The sequence below is a fragment of the Coregonus lavaretus genome (assembly GCF_964263955.1).
Source record: "Coregonus lavaretus genome assembly, chromosome: 5".
NCBI lineage: Eukaryota > Metazoa > Chordata > Actinopteri > Salmoniformes > Salmonidae > Coregonus > Coregonus lavaretus.
The window spans coordinates 19,403,022-19,428,314 of record NC_139992.1 but is presented as its reverse complement, the minus strand read 5'-3'; the positions used below and the strand labels follow the sequence as shown (position 1 = coordinate 19,428,314).

Genomic DNA, 25,293 nt, shown 5'->3' with positions numbered 1-25,293 from the left:
GGATTCAATCCTAGTCCTGTATTGACGCTTTGCCTGTTTGATGGTTAGTCTGATGGCATAGCGGGATTTCTTCCAGTCTGTGCTAGCAAAACAGTCCTGTAGCGTAGCATCCGCGTCTTCTGATATTGAGCGAGTCACTGGTACTTCCTGCTTTAGTTTTTGCTTGAAAGCAGGAATCAGCAGGATAGAATTATGGTCAGATTTGCCAAATGGAGGGCGAAGGAGAGCTTTGTATGCGTCACTGTGTGTGGAGTAAAAGTGGTCTAGGGTTTTTTTTCCCTCTGGTTGCAGATGTGATATGCTGGTAGAAATGAGGTAAAATGGATTTAAGTTTGCCTGCATTAAAGTTCCTGGCCACTAGGAGCGCCGCTTCTGTCCTGCCGATGCACGGAAATCCAGCCAACTGTATATTATCCGTGTCGTCGTTCAGCCACGACTTGGTGAAACATAAGCTATTACAGTTTTTAATGTCCCGTTGGTAGGATAGTCTAGAACGGAGCTCATCCAGTTTATTCTCCAGTGATTGCACGTTGGCCAATAGAACGGATGGTAGAGGCGGGTTCCCCACTCGCCGAAAAATTCTCACAAGGCACCCGGTCTCCGCCCCCTGTACCTCTGTCTTTTCTTCACACGAATGACGGGATTTGGGCCTGGTCTCGGAGAAACAGTATATCCCTTCTGTAAGACTCATTAAATAAAAAATCTTTGTGCAGTTCGAGGTGAATAATCACTGTTCTGATATCCAGAAACTATTTTCGGTCATAAGAGACGGTAGCAGCAACATTATGTACAAAAAAGGTTACAAACAATGCAAAAAACCACACAAAATAGCACAGTTGGTTAGGAGCCCGTAAAACGGCACCCATCCCCTCAGGCGCCAATAACAGTGTATGTTATCTGTTAACAGTGTATGTTATGTTAACTGTTGCCATGATGGTTTGATTGTGCGTTCACAAGGGGGAACTTGTCTGTCTTCTCCCCCCACCCCCCCCCACCCCCCTCCCCCCCCCCCCCCCCTCCCTCCCCCCCAAACCAGGGAGTGGAAAAAGGAGAAGGGTGTATGGTTGGAGCGTCATTTGAATTTCTTGATGGTGGAAGAGGAAGACTTTTACATCAACTACACGTGTTTGGTTTCCAGTGACAGAGGCATTTCTTTAGCCTTCTTCATACTACAGCCTACAGGTTAGACAATACTGTCTGGAGGATAACATAAAGGTGTTTCAAAAGAGATCACACACATATTATCCTGTCCCTTTACCCTTGTTTTGATAGTGTAGTATAACAACTGCAACCTCACCACTTTTGAAAAAACTGTTATAAATGCTATCTTCTCTCTTTTTCTGCACAGATCCAAACTATCTGCTCCCTATTGGGGTACTACTGACCAGTCTGGTATTGGTGTTTACTGTTAGTGTTGTTATTTACCATCGCTTCAAGATCGACATCGTGCTGTCGCTCAGGAGGATGTTCCCGCTTCTCTACACAAACACAGGTACGCAATGAGAGACACTTTACCGCACATATACTGCACAAGCACACTCATGGAAACATTAATAGAAACATGCCTGAGCGCGCACACGCAGACATGCACACACTCATGCACACACACACACTATCTGCAGACTCATTGCATACTGTGCTTTCACGAAATGGAAACTCGCACTAACATAAATATACATTCCTACACCAGATACAGACAGAAATGCACATACAGCATGTCTCCCCACAAACCCCCAGGCCGACACTTAAACCCACACACACACGCATGTTGCATTGCTTGTGTTAGGTTCTGAACAAACTGAGTAAAAACTCAAATGGACAACTAGAAAAAGCTCAAACAAAGTTTATTCACCCACTGGGTCATACAGCTGCAAAGACAAAGATGTTTACACAATCACATATATTTATACCTTCCTACTAGGCGGAGTCAACCCCTTGCATATCTAGACAGCCAATACATCTCTGTTGCTAGTCAGGAACGTATTTGGTTCCTCTCATTGGTGTAGCCTCCTGCTAGAACCTTCATGGCCATGGAAATATACAGTTGAAGTTGGAAGTTTACATACAGTCATTAAAACTTGTTTTTCAACCACTCCACAAATTTCTTTTTAACAAACTATAGTTTTGGCAAGTCGGTTAGGACATCTACTTTGTACATGACACAAGTAATTTTTCCAACAATTGTTTACAGACAGATTATTTCACATATAATTCACAGCAATTCCAGTGGGTCAGAAGTCTACATACACTAAGTTGACTGTGCCTTTAAAGTTGGCTTGCAAGCTGAAGAACACCATCCCAACTGTGAAGCACGGGGGTGGCAGCATCATGCTGTGAGGGTGCTTTGCTGCAGGAGGGACTGGTGCACTTCACAAAGTAGATAGCATCATGAGGAAGGAAAATTATGTGGATGTATTGAAGCAACATCTTAAGACATCAGTCAGGAAGTTTAAGCTTGGTCGCAAATGGGTCTTCCAAATGGACAATGACCCCAAGCATACTTCCAAAGTTGTGGCAAAATGGCTTAAGGACAACAACGTCAAGGTATTGGAGTGGCCACCACAAAGCCCTGACCTCAATCCTATAGAACATTATGGGCAGAACTGAAAAAGCGTGTGCGAGCAAGGAGGCCTCTTACACCAGCTCTATCAGGAGGAATGGACCAAAAGTCATCCAACTTATTGTGGGAAGCTTGTGGAAGGCTACCCGAAACGTTTGACCCAAGTTAAACAATTTAAAGGCAATGCTACCAAATACTAATTGAGTGTATGTAAACTTCTGACCCACTGGGAATGTGATGAAATAAATAAAAGCTGAATAAATCATTATCTTTACTATTATTCTGACATTTCACATTCTTAAAATAAAGTGGTGATCCTAACTGACCTAAGACAGGGAATTTTTACTAGGATTAAATGTCAGGAATTGTGAAAAACTGAGTTTAAATGTATTTGGCTAAGGGGTATGTAAACTTCCGACTTCAACTGTATGTGTGTGACAGGACTGACTGTTCCTCCTCACTTCATCTGACCTGACCTCGGGCCGAATTCCTCACTCCTCCCTACTCCACGGCTGTCCTACCTTAGCAGTGACTGAAACCAGACTGTTGCCCTTTGCCTCTCTCCATAGGGTACATGAGATTTAAGAATAACATTTTCCAACAGAATGTAAGCTCTGCACTCCCCTTTCTCACTCAGTAACTTTCCATACACCCGGTTCTAATATGGTAACATGAATAAGTATATTCCAAGTTAGAATCCAACACTTGTTTCCCACTCCCCACCTGACCACAAGTAAAATCAGTAGCAAGTGTAGCAATGTATTGTAGCACATCCCACAGCTATGCAAGCACAGCATTTTCCATGACTCAGAGGAAACAGAGAGGAAGTTTGATACAAGGCACTAAATAGGCCATGTAACCATAAAACACAAGCAACTATGGTGTCATAAATAACCAAGCCTCCTCTGTTAGGCAGGTTTGTGGAGGCTTTTGCTCTAGCCCAGCACTAACACATCTATTTTGTTTTACCTGTCCCTATCCTGCATGTGGCAGACTCTGATGGGAAGTTGTATGATGCGTACGTGGCATACCCCCGTCTGTTTGGGGATGGGGGCGGAGCCTGTGGGGAGGCAGAGATGTTTGCCCTCCACATGTTGCCCCAGGTTCTGGAGGGGAGGTGTGGCTACAGGCTGTTCATACTGGGCCGGGACAGCCTACCAGGGGAAGGTATGACATCTCAGCTCGACCCTGAGGCTCCAGGTTCCAGAAGACTAAGTTAGCCTTGGCATTAGTACATAAGTAGCATGATGATGAAATATGTGAAACCTTTCTGAAATCATAAAGACCTTCAGAAACCATTTCAATGGTAGAACAATGTTTTAATAACAATTTTCCCTACTCCCTGACCCCCTCTTCTCCTCCCTCCTCCCTTTCCCCCTCTTCTCCTCCCTCCTCTCTCCTCCCTTTCCCCCTCTTCTCCTCCCTCCTCCCTTTCCCCCTCTTCTCCTCCCTCCTCCCTCTCTAGCCATAGTAGATGCAGTGGAGGAGAGCATGCTGGCAAGCCGGCGTCTCCTCCTGGTCTACTCTGGCTCTACGTTCTGCAGTGGAAGCCACAGTGACAGCAGCAGTGGTGTCCTGGAGGCCTGGCAGAGCTTCGAGAGGCAGACGGCCATGCACCGTGCCCTGTTGGAGGGCTCCCTTAAGGTGGTCCTTGTGGAGCTGGAGGAGGTCTCCCCCACACAGCTGACCCTCTTCCCCGAGTCGGTGCGCCACCTCCGGGAGCGCCAGGGCGCCGTCTGCTGGTGGAAGAGTAGCAGAGGGTTGAGGTGTGGGAGGTGGGGAGAAGAGGAGAAGAGAGGGGAGCTGGCTTCGTCCCCTCTCTCCTCACCCTCTCTTTCCTTGTCCTCACGCTTCTGGAAGGAACTGAGGTATTATATGCCAGTGAGGGGCACGAGGACGAGGTGACCAGAGAAGAACAGCCTGATGAAGTTGTGATGGGATGGATGGGCTTTGGAGAGGACAGTGTTAGACATAACGAGGAAATCTGTTGAATGAAAGGACTTCTGGTACCTGACTCTCTCAACACATTTTCATGAAAAATTATTGAATCCAGTTATTTATGTGTGACTGATACCGGTGTGGAACAGCTGGTCACTCTTAAAGGATTCTGAATGATTACCTTGCCAATAGGATGATTAAATATTATTGTCTTGCAGACAATTATTTTTTAGTGTGAGTTTCCTCCTAATACAGGATGTGGTAGGAATCGTAAGGGTCATCATCATCATCACACCTGTTAATACTTATTTTCTATAACTTTGTGTGAAATCGATTTCTTATTGCAACGGCAAGTAAAATATGCCCTTTGTGTTTTATAGAAACGCAAGGTGTTTAATGTGAATGATGTTTTGCTTACAGCTAATGTTTTTTATACTGTCTATGTTTTCATGTTTTCTATTGTTTTCTAAAAATACATTTTAATCTATTTTAGAATAAGGCTGTAATGTAACAAAATGTGGAAAAAGTCAAGTGATCTGAATACTTTACGAATGTACTGTATGTCATGAGGTCCACCTGGCTACCACAACACACTGTCTTCAGTTGCCACGAAGTTGGAAGCACAGAATCATCTAGAATGTCAATGTATGCTTTAGCGTTAAGATTTCTCTTCACTGGAACTAAGGGGCCTAGCCCGAATCATGAAAAACAGCCCCAGAATATTATTCCTCCTCCACCAAACTTTACAGTTGGACACTGCATTGGGGCAGGTAGCGTTCGTCTGTCGGACTGCCAGATGGTGAAGCGTGACACATCACTCCAGAGAACACAATTCCACTGCTTCAGAGTCTAATGGAGGTGAGCTTTACACCACTCCAGCCGACTCTTGAAGGTAACAGCGCTCACTGTTGCCCCTAGTGGCCGGTTTCCACGTCATCTCCTGATGTCCTCAGACATGGAGGGACGTCAAATACTGACTTGTATGACGGGTGACCAGGCTGGATTTATCACCACCTTCAAGAAAAGTAACTTTGAATATGTCAAGATAAGAGAATATTCTGCGTCATTACCGCAACGGCTATAACTCATCTGGAATTGCTTCTATTTAAAAGAATACGTCTCAACATGTTGTGTTTGGAATTCATCAAATGATAACTGATCATATTAACCAAGTAAATTTGTTTTGTATCTCTCCATGTACGTTATCATTAAACTCACTTACTGCACCTGTTTCCTGACTCCCTGCGTCTCCGTTACGGAATACTGCCTCTACAAATGGAAGCAGCAGGTAATCAAGACATCTCCCAGATGGTAGGTGAACAGGGACGCCTACTTTGCAAACACCACGACCAGCTGACGCAACTGGGGACGACTATAGATGAGGTCCTCCGCATTCTTCAACACCTCGACATTACCCAAGGGGCGTCACCTCCAACTAGCGGAGGATTCTCTACCACGAGTCGACCCAGCGAGCTAGCACCCCAGCCCATCCAGCAGTCCTCCCAGGTCAACGATGTCCGATTGTCCCTCCCGGGCAAATATGATGGGACTCCATCTAAATGCCGTGGCTTCCTACTCCAGTGCTCCCTCTATTTCGCCCATCAGATGGGAGCCCCCACCACCGATACGTCGAAAGGACCGACAGGGGGAGTGGGCCCGATTCCTCGAGGGGTGCCCCGCCTATGCCGTCAAATCCCTCCTGGGCTCCCGACGTCGTGGGGGTCGGCTCCAGTACCTGGTGGACTGGGAGGGGTACAGTCCAGAGGAGCGGTGTTGGGTCCCGGTGGACGACATTCTAGATCCCAACATCATCAGATATTTCCTTCTTCGCTGTCCGGACCGGCCCGCTCCTCGCCCTCGGGGCCGTCCCCCTGGCTGCCGTCCCCCTGTGGCTGGAACCGCGCGTCAGGGGGGACTTCATCACACCTGGACTTCATCACTACCTTGATTACTCCCCATTTATCTACAGTGGCTTGCGAAAGTATTCACCCCCCTTGGCATTTTTCCTATTTTGTTGCCTTACAATCTGGATGTGATGGGTGATTTGAAGGAGTCAGGCGCAGGAGGGTAAATCACAGAATAACAGGATTTATTCCGGAATACAGAGTTACGCAGTAAAGCGTCAAAACTGTCCTGTGCGCAAAACAGGTGCACTGGAACCAACAAGGCACATGGGGAAAATAACCTGGCGATACAAAATACAAGGAGCTCCACCGAGCTTCACTATCCTCACAATAAACAATCACACACAAAGACAAGTGGGCAGAGGGAATACTTGTACAGGTACTGATGAGGGGATATGAACCAGTTTTGTGTAATAAACAAGACAAAACAAATGGAATGATGAGATGAGGAGTGGCAGTGGCTAGAAGGCCGGTGACGACGAACGCCGAAGCCTGCCCAAATAAGGAGAGGAGGCAGCCTCGGAGGAAGTCGTGACAGTACCCCCCCCCCCCCCCCTTGACGCGCAACTCCAGCAGCGCGTCGACACCGGCCTCGGGGACGACCAGGAAGACGCGGAGCAGGGCGAGCCGGATGGCGACGGTGGAAATCCTGCAACAGGGAGGGATCGAGGATATCTCTCACCGGGACCCATCACCGCGCCTCCGGACCGTACCCCTCCCAATCCACAAGGTACTGAAGGCCCCCCACACGACGCCTCGATTCCAGGATGGAACGGACGGAGTACGCCGGGACCCCCTCGCTGTCCAGAGGGGGCGGAGGGACCTCCCGCACCTCAGACACATGGATTTTAATACGGTAATCTGGAGGGAGTAATGACATACAAGTAACCTCGTTTATTCTCCTCAAGACTTTGAACGGCCCCACAATCCGTGGGCTCAGCTTCTGGCAGGGTAGGCGGAGGGGTAGATTCCGGGTCGAGAGCCATACCAAATCACCCGGTACAAAGACCGGGACCTCACTGCGGTGGCGGTCAGCGTTGGCCTTCTGGCAACGCATGGCGCGTTGGAGGTGGACATGAGCAGCGTTCCACGTCTCCTCCGCGCGCTGAAACCAGTCATCCACCACAGGAGCCTCGGTCTGGCTCTGATGCCACGGTGCCAGAACCGGCTGATAACCTAAAACACATTGAAATGGCATTAGGTTAGTGGAGGAGTGGCGGAGAGAGTTCTGGGCATATTTGGCCCATGGCAAGAACACCGACCATTCCCCTGGCCGCTCCAGGCAGTAGGACCTACCCACATCCTGGTTCACCTGTTCCACCTGCCCATTAGACTCGGGGTGAAAACCGGAAGTCAGGCTGACTGAGACCCCCAGACGTTCCATGAACGCCTTCCAGACCCTGGATGTGAACTGGGGACCCCGGGTCAGACACTATATCCTCTGGAAACCCCATAGTGCCGATAGACGTGTGTAAACAGTGCCTCCGCAGTCTGCAGGGCCGTGGGGAGACCGGGCAGCAGATGGAGGTGGCAGGCTTTGGAAAAGCGGTCCACAACGACCAGGATGGTGTTGTTAACTTAACAGAGGGGAAGATCAGTAAGGAAGTCAATACACAAGTGTAACCATGGCCATTGTGGAACTGGTAAGGGCTGTAACTTACCTGCTGGGAGGTGCCTAGGTGCCTTACTCTGGGCGCACACTGAGCAGGAGGAGACATACACCATCACGTCCTTAGCCAAGGTAGGCTACCAGTACTTTCCGTTCAGACAGCGCACTGTAGGACCGATACCTGGGTGACCAGAGGAGGGGGTAGTGTGTGCCCAATAGATCAGACGGTCACGGACAAGAGAAGGCACGTACTGCAACCCAGCTGGACACTGAGGTGGAGATGGCTCTGTGTGTAATGCCCGCTCTATGTCCGCGTCCATCACCTATACTACCGGCGCCACAATACAGGAGGCCGGGAGTATGGGGGTGTTGTCTATGGGCCTCTCCTCTGTGTCGTACAGCCGTGACAGTGCGTCTGCCTTCACGTTCTTCGTACCCGGAATGTATGATAGAGTCAAATCAAACCGGGTGAAGAATAGGGCCCACCTGGCCTGGCGAGGATTCAGCCTCCTCGCTGCCCAGATGTACTCCAGGTTATGGTGGTCCGTCCAGACGAGGAAAGGGATGTTTCGCTCCCCTTGAGCCAGTGCCTCCACACGTTCAGGGCTCGGACAACAGCGAACAGCTCCCGATCACCAACGTCGTAGTTCTGCTCCGCCGGGCTGAGCTTCTTGGAGAAGAAGGCATAGGGGCGGAGCTTGGGTGGCGTGCCCGAGCGTTGAGATAGGACAGCGCCTATCCCAACCTCGGACGCATCCACCTCCACTACCAACGTTAGTGATGGTTCGGGATGGGCCAGTACCGGGGCTGAGGTGAACAGGACCCTCAGGTTACTGAAGGCCCTGTCAGCCTCAGCAGAACAGCGGAGTCGGGACGGCCCACCCTTCAACAGAGATGTAATGGGAGCTGCGACTTTGCCAAAGCCCCGGATAAACCTCCGATAGTAGTTGGCAAAGCCAATAAAGCGCTGCACCTCCTTAACCGTGGTTGGAGTCTGCCAAATACGCCCGGCTGAAATGCGATCTCCCTCCATCTCCACACCTGAGGTGGTAATGCAGTATCCGATAAAGGAGACGGACTGTTGGAAAAACAGACACTGTTCTGCCTTGGCATAAAGGTCATGTTCCAACAGTCGGGCCAGCACTTTGCGAACCAGGGACACATGTTCGCTGCGCGTAGCGGAATACACCAGAATGTCATTGATGTAGACCACTACACCACGACCAAGCATGTCCTGAAACACCTCGTTCACAAAGGACTGGAAGACAAATGGAGCATTCATCAAACCGTACGGCATCACCAGGTATTCGTAATGCCCCGTGGTTGTGCTGAATGCTGTCTTCCACTCGTCCCCCTCTCGGACACACACCAGGTTGTACGCACTCCGGAGATCTAATTTTATGAAGAAACGTGCCCCATGCATTGACTCGATCATAGATGGAATGAGGGGTAGAGGATAACTATGAAGTATAGTCCCCTTGTTCAGTGCTCGGTAATCAAGGCAAGGGCGCAGACCTCCGTCTTTCTTCTTCACAAAAAAGAAACTTGAGGCGGGCGAAGTGGAGGGACGTATGAACCCCTGACGCAGGGACTCGGAGACGTATGTCTCCATCGCCTCCGTTTCAGACTGCGACAGGGGATACACATGACTCCTGGGAGGCACAGCGTCTACCCGGAGGTTTACCGCGCAATCCCCCGCCCGATGAGGTGGTAATTTGGTCGCCTGCGTTTTGGAAAATGCGTACGCCAAATCGAGGTATTCGGGGGGGAATGCGCACGGTGGAGGTAGTGTCTGGACTGTCCACCGTGGTTGCACCAATGGAAACACCTAGACACCTACCCTGACACTCTCACGCCCACCACGTGAGAACCCTCTGCAGCCATGAAAAGGTGGGGTTGTGTAGTACTAACCAGGGAAGACCTAACACAACAGGGAAATCAGGAGACTCAATAATAAAAAAGGTGACTTGCTCGCTATGGGTCTTGTGCGTAACCATAGTGACTGGTGCTGTAACTTCCCTAACGAACCCGGACCCTAGTGGTCGACTGTCAAGTGCTCTGATGGGGAGTGGAATGGATAGGGGAACCAATGTAATGCCTAGACTATGTGCAAATGACCTGTCCATAAAGTTCCCAGCTGCGCCTGAATCGACCAGCGCCTTACACTGGGGAACTACAATGTAATCAGGAAAGTGCATGGGTAGGGTAGAGTGTGCAGCAGAGGGCTCTGAACGAGTGTGGGTGTTCGATACCTGGGGTGACGCGAGAGTGCCCTGCCTGCCGCCTCAAGACCCAAAAGAAAGCCCACGACAGCGTGCAGGAGAAAGTCCTCTCGTTCCACTAGAGGGACACTGGGGCTGTCGTCCTCCGCTTTCCCGGATCGCCGCTCCACCCAGCTCCATCAGCTCGTGATCCGGGTTGGGGGGGTGGAACGGGCAGGCCCCTTCCAGGACGTCCTCTAGCAGCCAGCAGGTTGTCCAACCGGATGGCCATGTCCACCAGTTGATTAAAGGACAACATGGTGTCCCGGCAGGCTAGCTCCCTTCGGACATCCTCTCGTAGATGGCACCAGAAGTGGTCAATGAGGGCCTGCTCGTTCCACCCAGGCCCAGCCGGGGTCCTGCGCGGTCCTTGTCCCCTGCCTCAGGTGGACCAGCCGCTTGCCCGCCTCACTACCTTCGGGCGGGTGATCGAAGACGGACCGAAAGAGGCGAGTGAACTCCCCGTAGTTGTCCAACGCGGCTCCTCTTTCACTCCAGACTGCATTGGCCCACTCCAGGGCTTTCCCCTAGAGGCAGGAGACGAGGGCAGACACCTTCTCCCGCTCCGATGGGGCCGGGATGATGGTAGAATAATATAGCTCCAGTTGTAGGAGGAGTCCCTGGCAGCTGTCCCGTCTAAATCCCGTGGTCGGAATATATGGATCCCTCTGGGTGCTGGGATGTGGGTGGCTGGATCTGATACAAAATACAAGGAGTACCACGAGCTTCACTATCCTCACAATAAACAATCACACACAAAGACAAGGGGGCAGAGGGAACACTTATACAGGTACTGATGAGGGGATATGAACCAGGTGTGTGTAATAAACAAGAAAAAAAATAGAATGATGAGATGAGGAGCGGCAGTGGCTAGAAGGCTGGTGACGACGAACACCGAAGCCTGCCCGAACAAAGAGAGGAGGCAGCCTCGGAGGAAGTCGTGACACTGGAATTAAAATGGATTTTTGGGGGGTTTGTATCATTTGATTTACACAACATGCCTACCACTTTGAAGATGCAAAAATATTTTTTCTTGTGAAATGAACAAGAAAGAAGAAAAAAAAAACGGAAAACTTGAGCGTGCATAACTATTCACCCCCCCCAAAGTCAATACTTTGTAGAGCCACCTTTTGCAGCAATTACAGCTGCAAGTCTCTTGGGGTATGTCTCTATAAGCTTGGCACATCTAGCCACTGGGAGCTTTGCCCATTCTTCAAGGCAAAACTGCTCCAGATCCTTCAAGTTGGATGGGTTCCACTGGTGTACAGCTATCTTTAAGTCATACCACAGATTCTCAATTGGATTGAGGTCTGGGCTTTGACTAGGCCATTCCAAGACATTTAAATGTTTGCCCTTAAACCACTCGAGTGTTGCTTTAGCAGTATGCTTAGGGTCATTGTCCTCCTGGAATGTGAACCTCCATCCCAGTCTCAAATCTCTAGAAGACTGAAACAGGTTCCCCTCAAGAATGTCCCTGTATTTAGCGCCATCCATCATTCCTTCAATTCTGACCAGTTTCCAAGTCCCTGCCGAAGAAAAACATCCCCACAGCATGATGCTGCCACCACCATGCTTCACTGTGGGGATGGTGTTCTTGGGGTGATGAGAGGTGGTTGGTTTGCGCCTGACATAGCGTTTTCCTTGATGGCCAAAGAGCTCAATTTTAGTCTCATCTGACCAGAGTACCTCCCGAGTGGCGCAGTACCTCCCGAGTGGCGCAGTGGTCTAAGGCACTGTATCGCAGTGCTAGCTGTGCCACTAGAGATCCTGGTTCGAATCCAGGCTCTGTCGTTGCCGGCCGTGACCATGAGACCCATGGGGAGGTGCACAATTGGCCCAGCGTCGTCCAGGGTAGGGGAGGGAATGGCCGGCAGGGATGTAGCTCAGTTGGTAGAGCATGGCGTTTGCAATGCCAGAGTTGTGGGTTCGATTCCAACGGTGGGCCAGTATGAAAAAAATAAATAAAAAATAATGTTTGCACTCACTAACTGTAAGTCGCTCTGGATAAGAGCGTCTGCTAAATGACTAAAATGTAAATGTAATGTTTGGGGAGTCTCCCACATGCCTTTTGGCGAACACCAAACATGTTTGCTTATTTTTTTCTTTAAGCAATGGCTTTTTTTCTGGCCACTCTTCTGTAAAGCCCAGCTCTGTGAAGTATACGGCTTAAAGTGGTCCTATGGACAGATACTCCAATCTCCACTGTGGAGCTTTGCAGCTCCTTCAGGGTTATCTTTGGTCTCTTTGTTGCCTCTCTGATTAATGCCCTCCTTGCCTGGTCCGTGAGTTTTGGTTAGTGGTGTTGCAGACTCTGGGGCCTTTCAGAATAGGTGTATATATACTGAGATCATGTGACAGATCATGTGACACTTAGATTGCACGCAGGTGGACTTTATTTAACTAATTATGTGACTTCTGAAGGTAATTTGTTGCACCAGATCTTATTTAGGGGCTTAATAGCAAAGGGGGTGAATACATATGCACGCACCACTTTTCCGTTATTTATTTTTAGAATTTTCTGAAAGAAGTTCTTTTTTTCATTTCACTTCACCAATTTGGACTATTTTGTGTGTAATACCTTGCTAAAACCAAGTATAGAGTTTATTTGTTATAATTCATTGGTATTAGATTTAAAAGGTGATCGAATAGCTCCTGATTTGTAATGTCATTAATGCATTTCTTTTGAAGCAATGTTTAAAAAAAAAAATTTAAGTTTAAATTTCCCACGTATCTCGTTAAAGTTTTGACCAATGAGGTAACTTGTTAAGTTGTGGCCAATGGGAGAGTGGACTGGTTGCTGGGAAAGAGAAGAGAGGGAAAGGTTGAAAGGAGAGAGAGGAGAGACGTTAGTGGGGTTGGTGAAGGAAAAATGACCCAAGGAAACGATAGAGAAAACAAAACCATACCTACAGAGTTTGTTTTAAAGGGAAATCCTGATTTTATTTCTATAAGAGAGTGTTTATTAGTTCGTTAAGAAAGACCTAGTAGAGACTGAAGCTGCCGTCACATTGTGGAGACATTCGACATCCTAGAGGTTAGCCTAGCATCGTTCAAGACTTGGAGAGAATTGCTTGTGACGATCAGTTCGGGTTTCAAACGGATGTCTGTTGCTGCTACGGATTACTGGCTGCATTGATAGCTGTGTTCGCTGTGGATCTTGTGAGGACACCTGCACGGAACTACTATATTTTGCTGAGGCATTATCTACAAGTAGTGAGTAACTACAAATGTGTGGTGGACTTCGGGACTTTATGTATGTCGTAATTTTTTTGAGCTCCAACGCGCGCCCAGGGTTTAAGCAAGCTTGCAAATAATTTGGACATGGGTTGTGGAAAAATCATTGGGGTTTATAATTTGTATTTCTTTTGATGTGATACATTGAACATTTGATTAATATAGATCTTGAACCTTGTGTCTGTTGTATTGGTGGAGTCATTTACTGTTTCAGTTTCATTTAATGCATGGGAAAGCATATCCTTATACCAATAACCAAGTCTATAATCATTCTATCTGAAGTTAATACCCTATTTGTCATTCACCCTAGCAAGTTTACAATAGGGATTCTTATTGGAGATGTCCTTCTCACCTAATATCCCATGCTGTTCAGATATTCTAAATAAGGTAATATCTTGAGAGTCAAATTCGAGCCTGGTGAGAGGGTTACATGTGTATTACATTTGACATTTTAGTCATTTAGCAGACGCTCTTATCCAGAGCGATTTACAGTTAGTAATACAGTTAGCATACATAAAAAAAAAATCATACTGTCCCCCCGTGGGAATCGAACCCACAACCCTGGCGTTGCAAACGCCATGCTCTACCAACTGAGCTACATCCCTGCCGGCCATTCCCTCCCCTACCCTGGACGAAGCTGGGCCAATTGTGCGCCGCCCCATGGGTCTCCCGGTCACGGCCGGCTACGACAGAGCCTGGATTCGAACCAGGATCTCTAGTGGCACAGCCTTAGACCACGACAGCCTTATGTCCATTACATGAAATCCAAATAAAAATCCATTTAAATTACAGGTTGTAATGCAACAAAATAGGAAAAACGGCAAGGGGGATAAATACTTTTGCAAAGCACTGTAGCACTCATCGGGTCAGGCAGTATTGGTTATGTTTTCTTGTCCATACGCTTCCCTTGTTTTCGATCTGTCCATGTTCTTAATCATGAAACTCACTACTGCACCTGCTTCCTCTCCCTGCGTCTCCGTTACATAAATCCATGTCTTGTTGAATAAAATGGCCACAGTCAATACCAGTTTATGGTTCCTGACAAAAGTAGAACATTATTTATGTAAATTCAAGTTTCTTTCAAGAAACAAACAAAAAAAAAAAATGCCAAAAGTGCCAGTAGTTGCAGAACCACCCATATACAAACTTTATTTGTGTAGTGTAAGGTTCTGTATTTATTTTCTTAGTCAACCTTGTGTTCTTGAATGTAGCCATGTTTCTCTGTGTTCTTGAACGTAGCCCTGTCTTTCATTTTTGTTCATTGATTTCACCTGTGTTTGTTACTCACCTGGTCTCATTAGCTCCTTATTTAGTTCAGTTCATTCTGTTTGTGCCTTGTGAGGTATTGTTCATTTTGACTCTACTAAACCTTTTCTTAGTTCGTTTGTGACAACCAGTTATAGCCTTCAGTCCTAGTTTTGGATTCTCCTGCCTGTTAGCCTACCTGTGTATGACCATTGCCTGCCTGTGAACACGATTCCTGCCTTTTGTGAAGGCGAAATAAACACCTGCCGCGCTCTGCGCGTGAATCTACACCCTTTTTCTCCCTCACTATTCATTACAGAATACTTCACCAAAAAATTGAACGGATTCAGCGGAGCTACAGCAGCGCCTAACCCAGCAAGAGGAATGTATGGAGGAAATCTGCCATCTTCTCCATCAGCCTATCCCTACTCTTCCGATGCCAGGTATCGTAACCCATAGCCCTCCTTCATTCATATCCATGCCTGGAAAGTATGACGGTTCACCTGGGAAATGTCAGGGATTTCTGATGCAATGCAGCAAATACATTGAGCACAACCCCACTAACTTTGCCACCGACAAGAGCAGGGTGGATTTTGTGTCTCTGCTCACAGGCAAAGCCCTGGATTGGGCCACCGCCATATGGACTGCCAACAGCACAGAACTCAGATCCGAGACCCATTTCCACACCCTCTTCAAAGAGGTATTCGATCACGCTCCTTCCAGGAGACCTCCTCATAGAACTTCAACAAGGACTCAATTCAGCTGCCGAGTATACCCTCGAGTTCCGCACCATGGCTGCAGGGAGTGGATGGAGTGAGGCTGCTTTACTTACGTCTACCGAAGAGGGCTCAACAGGGAACTTCAGGCGGAGTTGGCCTGTAGAGGTGACCTTCAGGATTTAAATCAATACATTCGTATCTCCATCGACCACCTCGTCGCCGACCGTCGAAGAACTCTGACACCCAGGAACCTGAAACCTTCTCTTTCCATGGTTCCGTCATCCCGTTCCAGTCTTCCAGAGCCCATGCAGTTGGGCCATGCTCCTCTCCCGCGTATCAAACGTCAAAGGCGGATCCAAGAAGGGCTCTGCCTATACTGTGGAGGGAAAGATAATCTACTCAGCCATTGCCCTGTTCGCCCCCCACGGAGAGATGATAAGGGTCCCTCCGCTGCCATGCAGGTAGGCGTGTCCTTATTTCTAAATATCTCCCAGAAGCAATTCTCCATCCCAGTGTTGATAACCGCAAAGGGGGTTACTAAGTACGTAGAGGGCTTGATAGATTCGGGCGCAGCAGGTAATTTTATTGATCACCAGCTAGTACAAGAGCTTGACATTGATCTTACACCTGTCACCCCTCTCTTAAGGATTAACGCCCTGGACGGGCAGCCATTGGGCACGGGCTTCATTACGCACCTGACACAGAGCGTCACCCTCCAGATTGGAGTCTTCCACACCGAAACCATTCAACTCATGGAACTATCATTCCCCAAACAGCCACTCATCCTCGGACACCCCTGGCTTTGCCGTCACGACCCTGCTATCTCGTGGTGACAAGGTGAACTACTGTCCTGGTCTTCTACCTGCATCACCAGTTGTCTCAGCCTACCCTGCAGAAACACCACCATTGAGGACTCTGCAGTGCCACCCACTATACCATCTGAATACGCCCAGTACAGCAATGTCTTCAGCAAAATCAAGGCCTCCACTCTGCCACCACATCGCCCAGTGGACTGTGCTATTGACTTACTCCCTGGAGTGTCCCCACCGACGGGCCATGTTTACCCCCTATCTATCCCGGAAAATGAGGCAATGGAGAACTACATTGATGAAGCACTCGAAAATGGTTTAATTCGTCCTTCTTCCCCGGCTGCGTCCAGCTTCTTCTTCGTTGGAAAAAAGGACGGTGGTCTCCGTCCATGTATTGATTACCGTTCCCTGAATGACGTCACGGTCAAGAACCGTTTCCCTCTTCCTTTGATCCCAGCGACCCTTGAACAAGTGGGCCACGCCAACATCTATACAACATCTTTTCCAGGATATGATCAACCGCTTTCTCATCGTCTACATTGATTACATCCTGATTTACTCCCACTCCCTGAAGGAACACATACAGCATGTACAAAAGGTTCTTCAACGGCTCCTTGACCATAACCTTTATGTGAATTCTGAAAAGAGCACCTTCCATGTAAACTTCCTCGGTTTCGTACTGACACCTGGAGGGGTCCGCATGGATGAGAACAAAGTCACCGCTGTCAATAACTGGCCCAAACCCACCACTGTTAAGGGACTCCAACGTTTCATTGGGTTCTCCAACTTCTATCGCCAGTTCATTCGGAACTTCAGTTCTACTGCCGCTCCCCTCACTGCCCTTACCAGCCAAAAGACCCGGACTCTTCAAACGACTGATACCGCCCTGACTGCTTTCAACAACTTGAAATGCCTCTTCACCTCAGCTCCTCTCCTTCGCCAACATGATCCGACCCTTCCTTTCACCCTGGAGGTGGATGCCTCCAAAGTAGTAGGAGCCATACTCTCTCAGTGGGTGGCAACACCTCCCAAATCACATCCCAGTGCCTTCTTCTCCAGGAAGTTATCCGCCGCTGAGAGGAATTACGATTTGGGGAACAGAACTCCTCGCCATCAAGCTGGCCCTCGAGGAATGGCGCCACTGGTTGTAGGGCGCACAACATCCTAAACAGATCATCATTATCTGGAATATATCAAACGGGCCAAGAGGTTAAACTCCAGACAAGCCAGCTGGGCTCTCTTCACAAGCTTCCATTTTCATGTTACTTACATCCCTGGAAAGAAAAACGTAAAAGCTGATGCTCTCTCCCGCCAGTTTGACCTTCCGACCAGTAACTCAGACCCTACACCCATTTTTCCATCCTCTTGCATTATGGAACCGGTACAGTGGGAGGTTCACTCTGCTATACAAGAAGCCCTAACCTCAGACCCGGCTCCTCCTGAGACACCAGCTGGGAAGACTTACGTACCAGCAGCTGTTAGACCCCAACTGATGCAATGGTGTCACACGTCCTTGGGGTCAGGACATCCGGGCATTACATTAACCACCGAACTTCTAGCCCGTAAGTTCTGGTGGTCCTCACTGGCATCCGACGTAAGGGATTACGTACTCTCCTGTCCAGTCTGCGCCCAAACCAAAAGCCCTCGTCATCTCCCTGGTAAGCTTCAACCTTTTATAGCTGTTGACTTCATCACAGACCTTCCTGAATCCTCTGGTAACACCACCATCCTTGTCATAGTAGACCGTTTTTCAAAAATGTGTCTGGTTCCTCTTCCTCATTTACCTAACACCATGGAATTGGTTGAGTGTATGTTCCAGCAGGTGTTCCGTCTGTATGGGATTCTGGAGGACATAGTTTCTGACCGCGGGTCCCAGTTTGTCTCCCGGGTGTGGCGAGCCTTCTGTGACCGACTGGGGATCGCCCTCAGCCTCTCCTCCGGGTACCATCCCCAGAACAACGGGCAGACGGAACGCCTGAACCAAGAAATAGGGAAGTACCTCCGCCAACAATGTTCTGCCTCTCCACACGACTGGAGTCAGTATATGAATACGCAGTCATCCGCATACATAGACACACTGGCTTTACTCAAAGCCAGTGGCATGTCGTTAGTAAAGATGGAAAAAAGCAAGGGGTCTAGACAGCTGCCCTGGGAAATTCCTGATCCTACCTGGATTTTGTTTGAAAGGCTTCCATTAAAGAACACCCTCCTGTGTTCTGTCGTCCCCACAGTGACTGTACGTACATACGCCAATCAGAAGCCATGGATTACAGGCAACATCCGCACTGAGCTAAAGGGTAGAGCAGCCGCTTTCAAGGAGTAGAACTCTAACCCGGAAGCTTATAAGAAATCCCGCTATGCCCTCCACTACAAAGGGATGCACAGCCGCGAGCTGCCCAGTGACACGAGCCTACCAGACGAGCTAAATCACTTCTATGCTCGCTTCGAGGCAAGCAACACTGAAACATGCATGAGAGCATCAGCTGTTCCGAATGACTGTGTGATCACGCTCTCCATAGCCGATGTGAGTAATACCTTTTAAACTGGTCAACATTCACAAGGCCGCAGGGCCAGACGGATTACCAGGACGTGTACTCCGAGCATGCGCTGACCAACTGGCAAGTGTCTTCACTGACATTTTCAACCTCTCCCTGTCTGAGTCTGTAATACCAACATGTTTCAAGCAGACCACCATAGTCCCTGTGCCCAAGAACACTAACGTAACCTGCCTAAATGACTACCGACCTATAGCACTCACGTCTGTAGCCATGAAGTGCTTTGAAAGGCTGGTCATGGCGCACATCAACACCATTATTCCAGAAACCCTAGACCCACTCCAATTTGCATACCGCCCCAACAGATCCACAGATGATGCAATCTCTATTGCGCTCCACACTGCCCTTTCACACATGGACAAAAGGAACACCTATGTGCGAATGCTATTCATTGACTACAGTTCAGCGTTCAACACTATAGTGCCCTCAAAGCTCATCACTAAGCTAAGGACCCTGGGACTAAACACTTCCCTCTGCAACTGGATCCTGGACTTCCTGACGGGCCGACCCCAGGTGGTAAGGGTAGGTAACAACACATCGCTGATCCTCAACACGGGGGTCCCTCAGGAGTGCGTGCTCAGTCCCCTCCTGTACTCCCTGTTCACTCATGACTGAATGGCCAGGCAAGACTCCAACACCATCATTAAGTTTGCCAATGACACAACAGTGGTAGGCCTGATCACCGACAACGACGAGACAGCCTATAGGGAGGAGGTCAGAGACCTGGCCGTGTGGTGCCAGGACAACAACCTCTCCCTCAATTTGATCAAGAAAAAGGAGATGACTGTGGACTGTTGTCATATGCTCTAATGTCAACTGTTACACAGTCTGCATGACAACTTATGTCATATGTTATTACATGCTACAAATAACCAGATGTTATAAAATGTTATGTCATTTACCAACCTCTGTGTCACATTATTTAATTAAATAATGAGCGTCATAACCATGTCATATGGCTTTACAAAGTGTGCACAGACACCTTCAGTATAGTGACATTAATTTGAGGTGTAATGAAACAGTTACTGGATGAATGTGCTTATACCACAGGATGAGTTGAGTATCATAAAATGTTACCATACAAATGATCTCCAAGAAACATGGGCAAATGGGAGCACAGATGTAGGCCTACTAAGGATATATGTTTTTCAAGGAGACTGCTCTGAGTTGTAGCTACAAATTGGACCACATCGAGATATAATAAAGCACACATTATAATACCAACATCTAACTTAATTAATCCATCCTCTTTCTCTCCGTTTGTTGGCACCATTCATTTTTAATCTTAGTGAACACCTTTCTCTATCTTTATCTTTCTGTCACTTTGTTTTAATCTCTCCATCAGTGTGTTTTGATGTGGTGGTTGTGCTGAGAAGTAGAGAGATCATTTCCTGTATCGCACAAGCAGTCATTATGGTCGACTCAACATCAATCCGATTCTGGCGCCTACTAGCACTCTTGTTTGATGGGCGTCATAACCATGGGCAAATGGGAGCACAGATGTAGATTTCATTCTGGCGCCTACTAGCACTCTTGTTTCCACATCCTTTAGTGCTTCTGTCAAGGCACAGCCTTATCACTGTAGCCTAGCAGTTAACAGCGCTGGGCCAGTAACTGAAAGATCGCTGGTTCGAATCCCTGAGCCGGCTAGGTGAAAAATCTGTTGATGTGCCCTTGAGCAAGGCACTTAGCCCTAATTGCTCTGGATAAGAGTGTCTGCTAAATGTCTAAAATATATATTTTTAAATGCATATCGTCAATGGCACATCATCCAGAATAGACACTGATGTTACCCAATATAAAGCAAAGATATCGAACTAAACTCCATGTAGTAGCAGAATGTACATTTGATATCACTCTCATTACAAGTGGACAAAGGTAGTGTGACACCTCACAGTTGATAACTTAGTTGTAATAACAGCTGTTATACAGTTAAACAGTTATACACCTCCACTGTGAAGTGTGTCTGTCAGACTTAGTATAAACTGGCCAGTCAACCAAACATCCCCCCTTGATAAAGAGTCAAGCTTGTATTGAAGGAGGGAATTGAAAACTCCAAGACTCAAGTCATGCAGTGAGTCAATCCAGACCAGCTGGGAACAGGAATCTTAGCTTTCAAAACACTGACCTCAAGACTCTTGTGCTGCACAGTATCATCACTCCAGGGATGGCCAACCCTGCTCCTGGACAGCTACTGAGTATGCACTTTTGCTATAACACACCTGATGTTTGACATTTTACTGAACTGTTAGGATCTAGTAATGCAAGCATTTCGCTGCGCCCACTATAACATCTGCTAAACTGTGTATGCGAGCAATAAACTTTGATTAGATTTTTTTGATTCAACTAATCAATATATTGGTGAGCATCTAGTAGAATCAGGTGTTCTTGTTAAGGGTTTGAATGCAGCAGGGTAGTTCTCCCGGGTTAGTGTTGCTCACCCCGGGTGATCATTTTCTCTCTCCGTTACAGTTGTTTTATGTTTTACCTTTAGTCATCCAGTTAACACCAGAGCCCTGGAGATGTCAGTCAGTCTTTCTGTGGTGGAATGGGGAATGTGTCTGGCCCTGTTCCAGGTATGAGGTATGAGGTATTAGCCTGCCTGCCTGCCTGCCACGGGCTGTGGTTGTTGACTACCGTGGTGACTCCTGTAGTCAAATATAATTTGTTTTCCTTAAAGGCCTGCCCCAGATTGCCTCTACACAGCAAATTCCCCTATGGACTTCACCAAGTGAGATCCTAAGTGAACATGTTATCATTCAAATGTAACTATTTAAGACTATTCAAAATCATGTTTTTCATGAAATTTGATGATATTTGAAGGAAAGCAGATCAAAGTATGATGACCAAAGTACAGTGCCTTGCAAAAGTATTCATCCCCCTTGGCGTTTTTCCTATTTTGTTGCATTACAACCTGTAATTTAAATTGATTTTTATTTGGATTTCATATAATGGCCATACACAAAATAGTCCAAATTGGTGAAGTGAAATGAAAAAAATAACTTGTTTCAAAAAATTCTAAAAAATAAATAACGGAAAAGTGGTGCGTGCATATGTATTCACCCCCTTTGCTATGAAGGCCCTAAATAAGATCTGGTGCAACCAATTACCTTCAGAAGTCGCATAATTAGTTAAAAAAGTCCACCTGTGTGCAATCTACAGTGAGGGGAAAAAAGTATTTGATCCCCTGCTGATTTTGTACGTTTGCCCACTGACAAAGACATGATCAGTCTATCATTTTAATGGTAGGTTTATTTGAACAGTGAGAGACAGAATAACAACAATAAAATCCAGAAAAATGCATGTAAAAAATGTTATAAATTGATTTGCATTTTAATGAGGGAAATAAGTATTTGACCCCTCTGCAAAACATGACTTAGTATTTGGTGGCAAAACCCTTGTTGGCAATCACAGAGGTCAGATGTTTCTTGTAGTTGGCCACCAGGTTTGCACACATCTCAGGAGGGATTTTGTCCCACTCCTCTTTGCAGATCTTCTCCAAGTCATTAAGGTTTCGAGGCTGACGTTTGGCAACTCGAACCTTCAGCTCCCTCCACAGATTTTCTATGGGATTAAGGTCTGGAGACTGGCTAGGCCACTCCAGGACCTTAATGTGCTTCTTCTTGAGCCACTCCTTTGTTGCCTTGGCCGTGTGTTTTGGGTCATTGTCATGCTGGAATACCCATCCACAACCCATTTTCAATGCCCTGGCTGAGGGAAGGAGGTTCTCACCCAAGATTTGACGGTACATGGCCCCGTCCATCGTCCCTTTGATGTGGTGAAATTGTCCTGTCCCCTTAGTGTCAGCGTTGATGTGGATGCGGTTGAGGAGTCAGACGCAGGACGCATAGGCTTTACTAACTGTATAACAATACAAAATAAACGACCTCAACAAGAAGGAGGCGAGCGACAACGCAGATACAGTGCGTCACTATACACAAAGTCCAGAGTACAGCACAAGCGACACCAACTGACAGGCGGAAAATAACACACAAACTAACAAACACAAAGCAGGAAACTTATAGGACACATAATCAGACACAAACGGACACAGGTGCAACAGACAGACCAAACCAATCAAACATCGAAACATCTAATGGTGGTAGCTAGTACTCCGGGGACGACGAACGCCGAAGCCTGGCCGAGCAAGGAGGAGGAGCAGCCTCGGCAGAATCCGTGACAGTACCCCCCCCTTGACGCGCGGCTCCAGCCGTGCGCCGACCCCGGCCTCAGGGACGACCAGGAGGACGCGGAGCCGGGCGCGTGGGATGACCACGGTGGAACTCAGTCAGGAGGGATGGATCTAGGATATCCCTCCTAGGCACCCAGCACCGTTCCTCCGGGCCGTACCCTTCCACTCCACGAGATACTGGAGACCCCCCATCCGATGTCTCGAGTCCAAGATGGTCCTGACCGTGTACGCCGGAGCTCCCTCGATGTCCAGTGGGAGCGGAGGGGTCTCTCCTATCTCACCTTCCTGGAGTGGACCAGCTACCACCGACCTGAGAAGACACACATGGAACGAGGGGTTAATATTCTTATAATCAATAGGCAGTTGTAACCTGTAACACACCTCGTTCAATCTCCTCAGGACTTTAAAAGGCCCCACAAACCGCAGACCCAGCTTCCGGCAGGGCAGGCGGAGGGGCAGGTTTCGAGTCGAGAGCCAGATTCGATCTCCCGGTGCGTACACCGGTCCCTCACTGCGGTGGCGATCGGCGCTCGCCTTCTGTCGACGGATGGCCCGCTGCAGATGGACATGTGCAGCGTTCCACGTCTCCTCCGAGCGCCGAATCCACTCATCCACCGCAGGAGCCTCGATCTGGCTCTCGTGCCAAGGTGCCAGAACCGGCTGATACCCTAACACACACTGGAAAGGGGTTAGATTGGTGGAGGAGTGGCGGAGAGAGTTCTGTGCCATCTCTGCCCAGGGGATATACCTTGACCACTCCTCTGGCCGGCCCTGGCAATAGGACCTCAGAAACCTACCCACATCCTGGTTGACTCGTTCTACCTGCCCATTGCTCTCTGGGTGGTAACCCGAGGTAAGGCTCACCGAGACCCCCAAGCGTTCCATGAATGCCCCCCAGACTCTGGAGGTGAACTCGGGACCTCGGTCAGACACTATATCCTCGGGAACCCCATAGTGCCGGAAAACGTGGGTAAATAGGGCCTCAGCGGTCTGTAGGGCAGTAGGAAGACCCGGCATTGGAAGGAGACGACAGGCCTTGGAAAACCGATCCACAACGACCAAAATGGTGGTATTCCCCTGGGAGGGGGGAAGGTCGGTCACAAAATCCACCGAGAGGTGGGACCATGGTCGTTGTGGAACGGGCAGGGGATGTAACTTTCCCCTGGGCAGGTGTCTAGGCGCCTTACACTGGGCGCACACCGAGCAGGAGGAGACATAAACCCTCACATCCCTAGCTAACGTTGGCCACCAGTATTTCACGCTAAGGCAGTGCACTGTCCGGCCAATACCTGGATGTCCAGAGGAGGGTGATGTATGAGCCCAATAAATAAGGCGATCACGAACCTCGAGCGGAACGTACGTCCGCCCCACAGGACACTCTGGGGGAGTAGGGTCGGTACGCAATGCCCGCTCGATCTCCGCATCGACCTCCCACACCACCGGAGTCACCAGACAAGACTCCGGCAGTATGGGAGTAGGCTCAATGGACCTCTCCTCTGTGTCATACCGCCGGGACAGGGCGTCTGCCTTACCGTTCTGGGACCCTGGGATGTATGTGATCTTAAAAACAAACCGGGTCAGGAACATGTTCCACCTAGCCTGACGAGGGTTTAATCTCCTAGCTGCCCGGATGTACTCCAGGTTACGGTGGTCAGTCAGAATGAGGAAAGGGTGTTGAGCCCCCTCAAGCCAATGCCTCCACACCTTTAGGGCCTGAACCACGGCTAACAGCTCCCTGTCCCCTACGTCATAATTACGCTCCGCCGGGCTGAGCTTCTTAGAATAGAACGCACAGGGGCGGAGTTTAGGTGGCGTGCCGGACCGTTGCGACAGAACTGCCCCAATACCGGCCTCTGACGCGTCTACCTCAACTTGGAATGGTAAAGCGGGGTCCGGATGCGCCAGCACCGGAGCCGAAGTGAACAGGTTCTTCAGTTTAACAAATGCCCTGTCCGCTTCAGCTGACCACTGCAAACGCACCGGGCCCCCCTTCAGCAGGGACGTAATGGGAGCTGCCACCTGTTCAAAGCCCCGGATAAACCTCCGGTAGTAATTAGCAAAACCCCAAAACTGCTGCACCTCCTTTACAGTGGTTGGAGTTTGCCAATTACGCACGGCCGACACACGGTCAACCTCTATCTTCACACCAGACGCGGACAATCGATAACCCAAAAAGGAGATGGACTCCTGGAAAAACAAGCATTTCTCTGCCTTGACATACAAGTCATGCTCCAACAGCCTCCTCAACACTCGGCGCACCAGGGCTA

At 48.6% G+C, this 25,293-nt stretch overlaps 1 protein-coding gene and 1 pseudogene across 2 annotated transcripts in view; both read left to right on the top strand.

Annotated features, from left to right (window-relative positions):
- The first annotated feature begins 1,062 nt into the window (after positions 1 to 1,062).
- Positions 1,063 to 4,641, top strand: LOC311129964 (interleukin-1 receptor type 1-like). The gene is made up of 4 exons (XM_084162536.1): positions 1,063 to 1,182; positions 1,349 to 1,492; positions 3,554 to 3,727; positions 4,026 to 4,641. Exons 1-4 carry the CDS (start codon positions 1,089 to 1,091, stop codon positions 4,463 to 4,465), a joined length of 852 nt encoding a protein of 283 aa, XP_084018662.1. The 5' UTR covers positions 1,063 to 1,088; the 3' UTR covers positions 4,466 to 4,641.
- Positions 4,642 to 13,082: 8,441 nt separating this feature from the next.
- The window catches only part of LOC311128828 (interleukin-1 receptor type 1-like), a 37,336-nt pseudogene continuing 25,125 nt past the window's right edge, over positions 13,083 to 25,293 (top strand). The window contains exon 1 of the transcript in view: positions 13,083 to 13,485. The product of the transcript in view is annotated as an interleukin-1 receptor type 1-like (transcript). The remainder of the gene's footprint in view (positions 13,486 to 25,293) is intronic.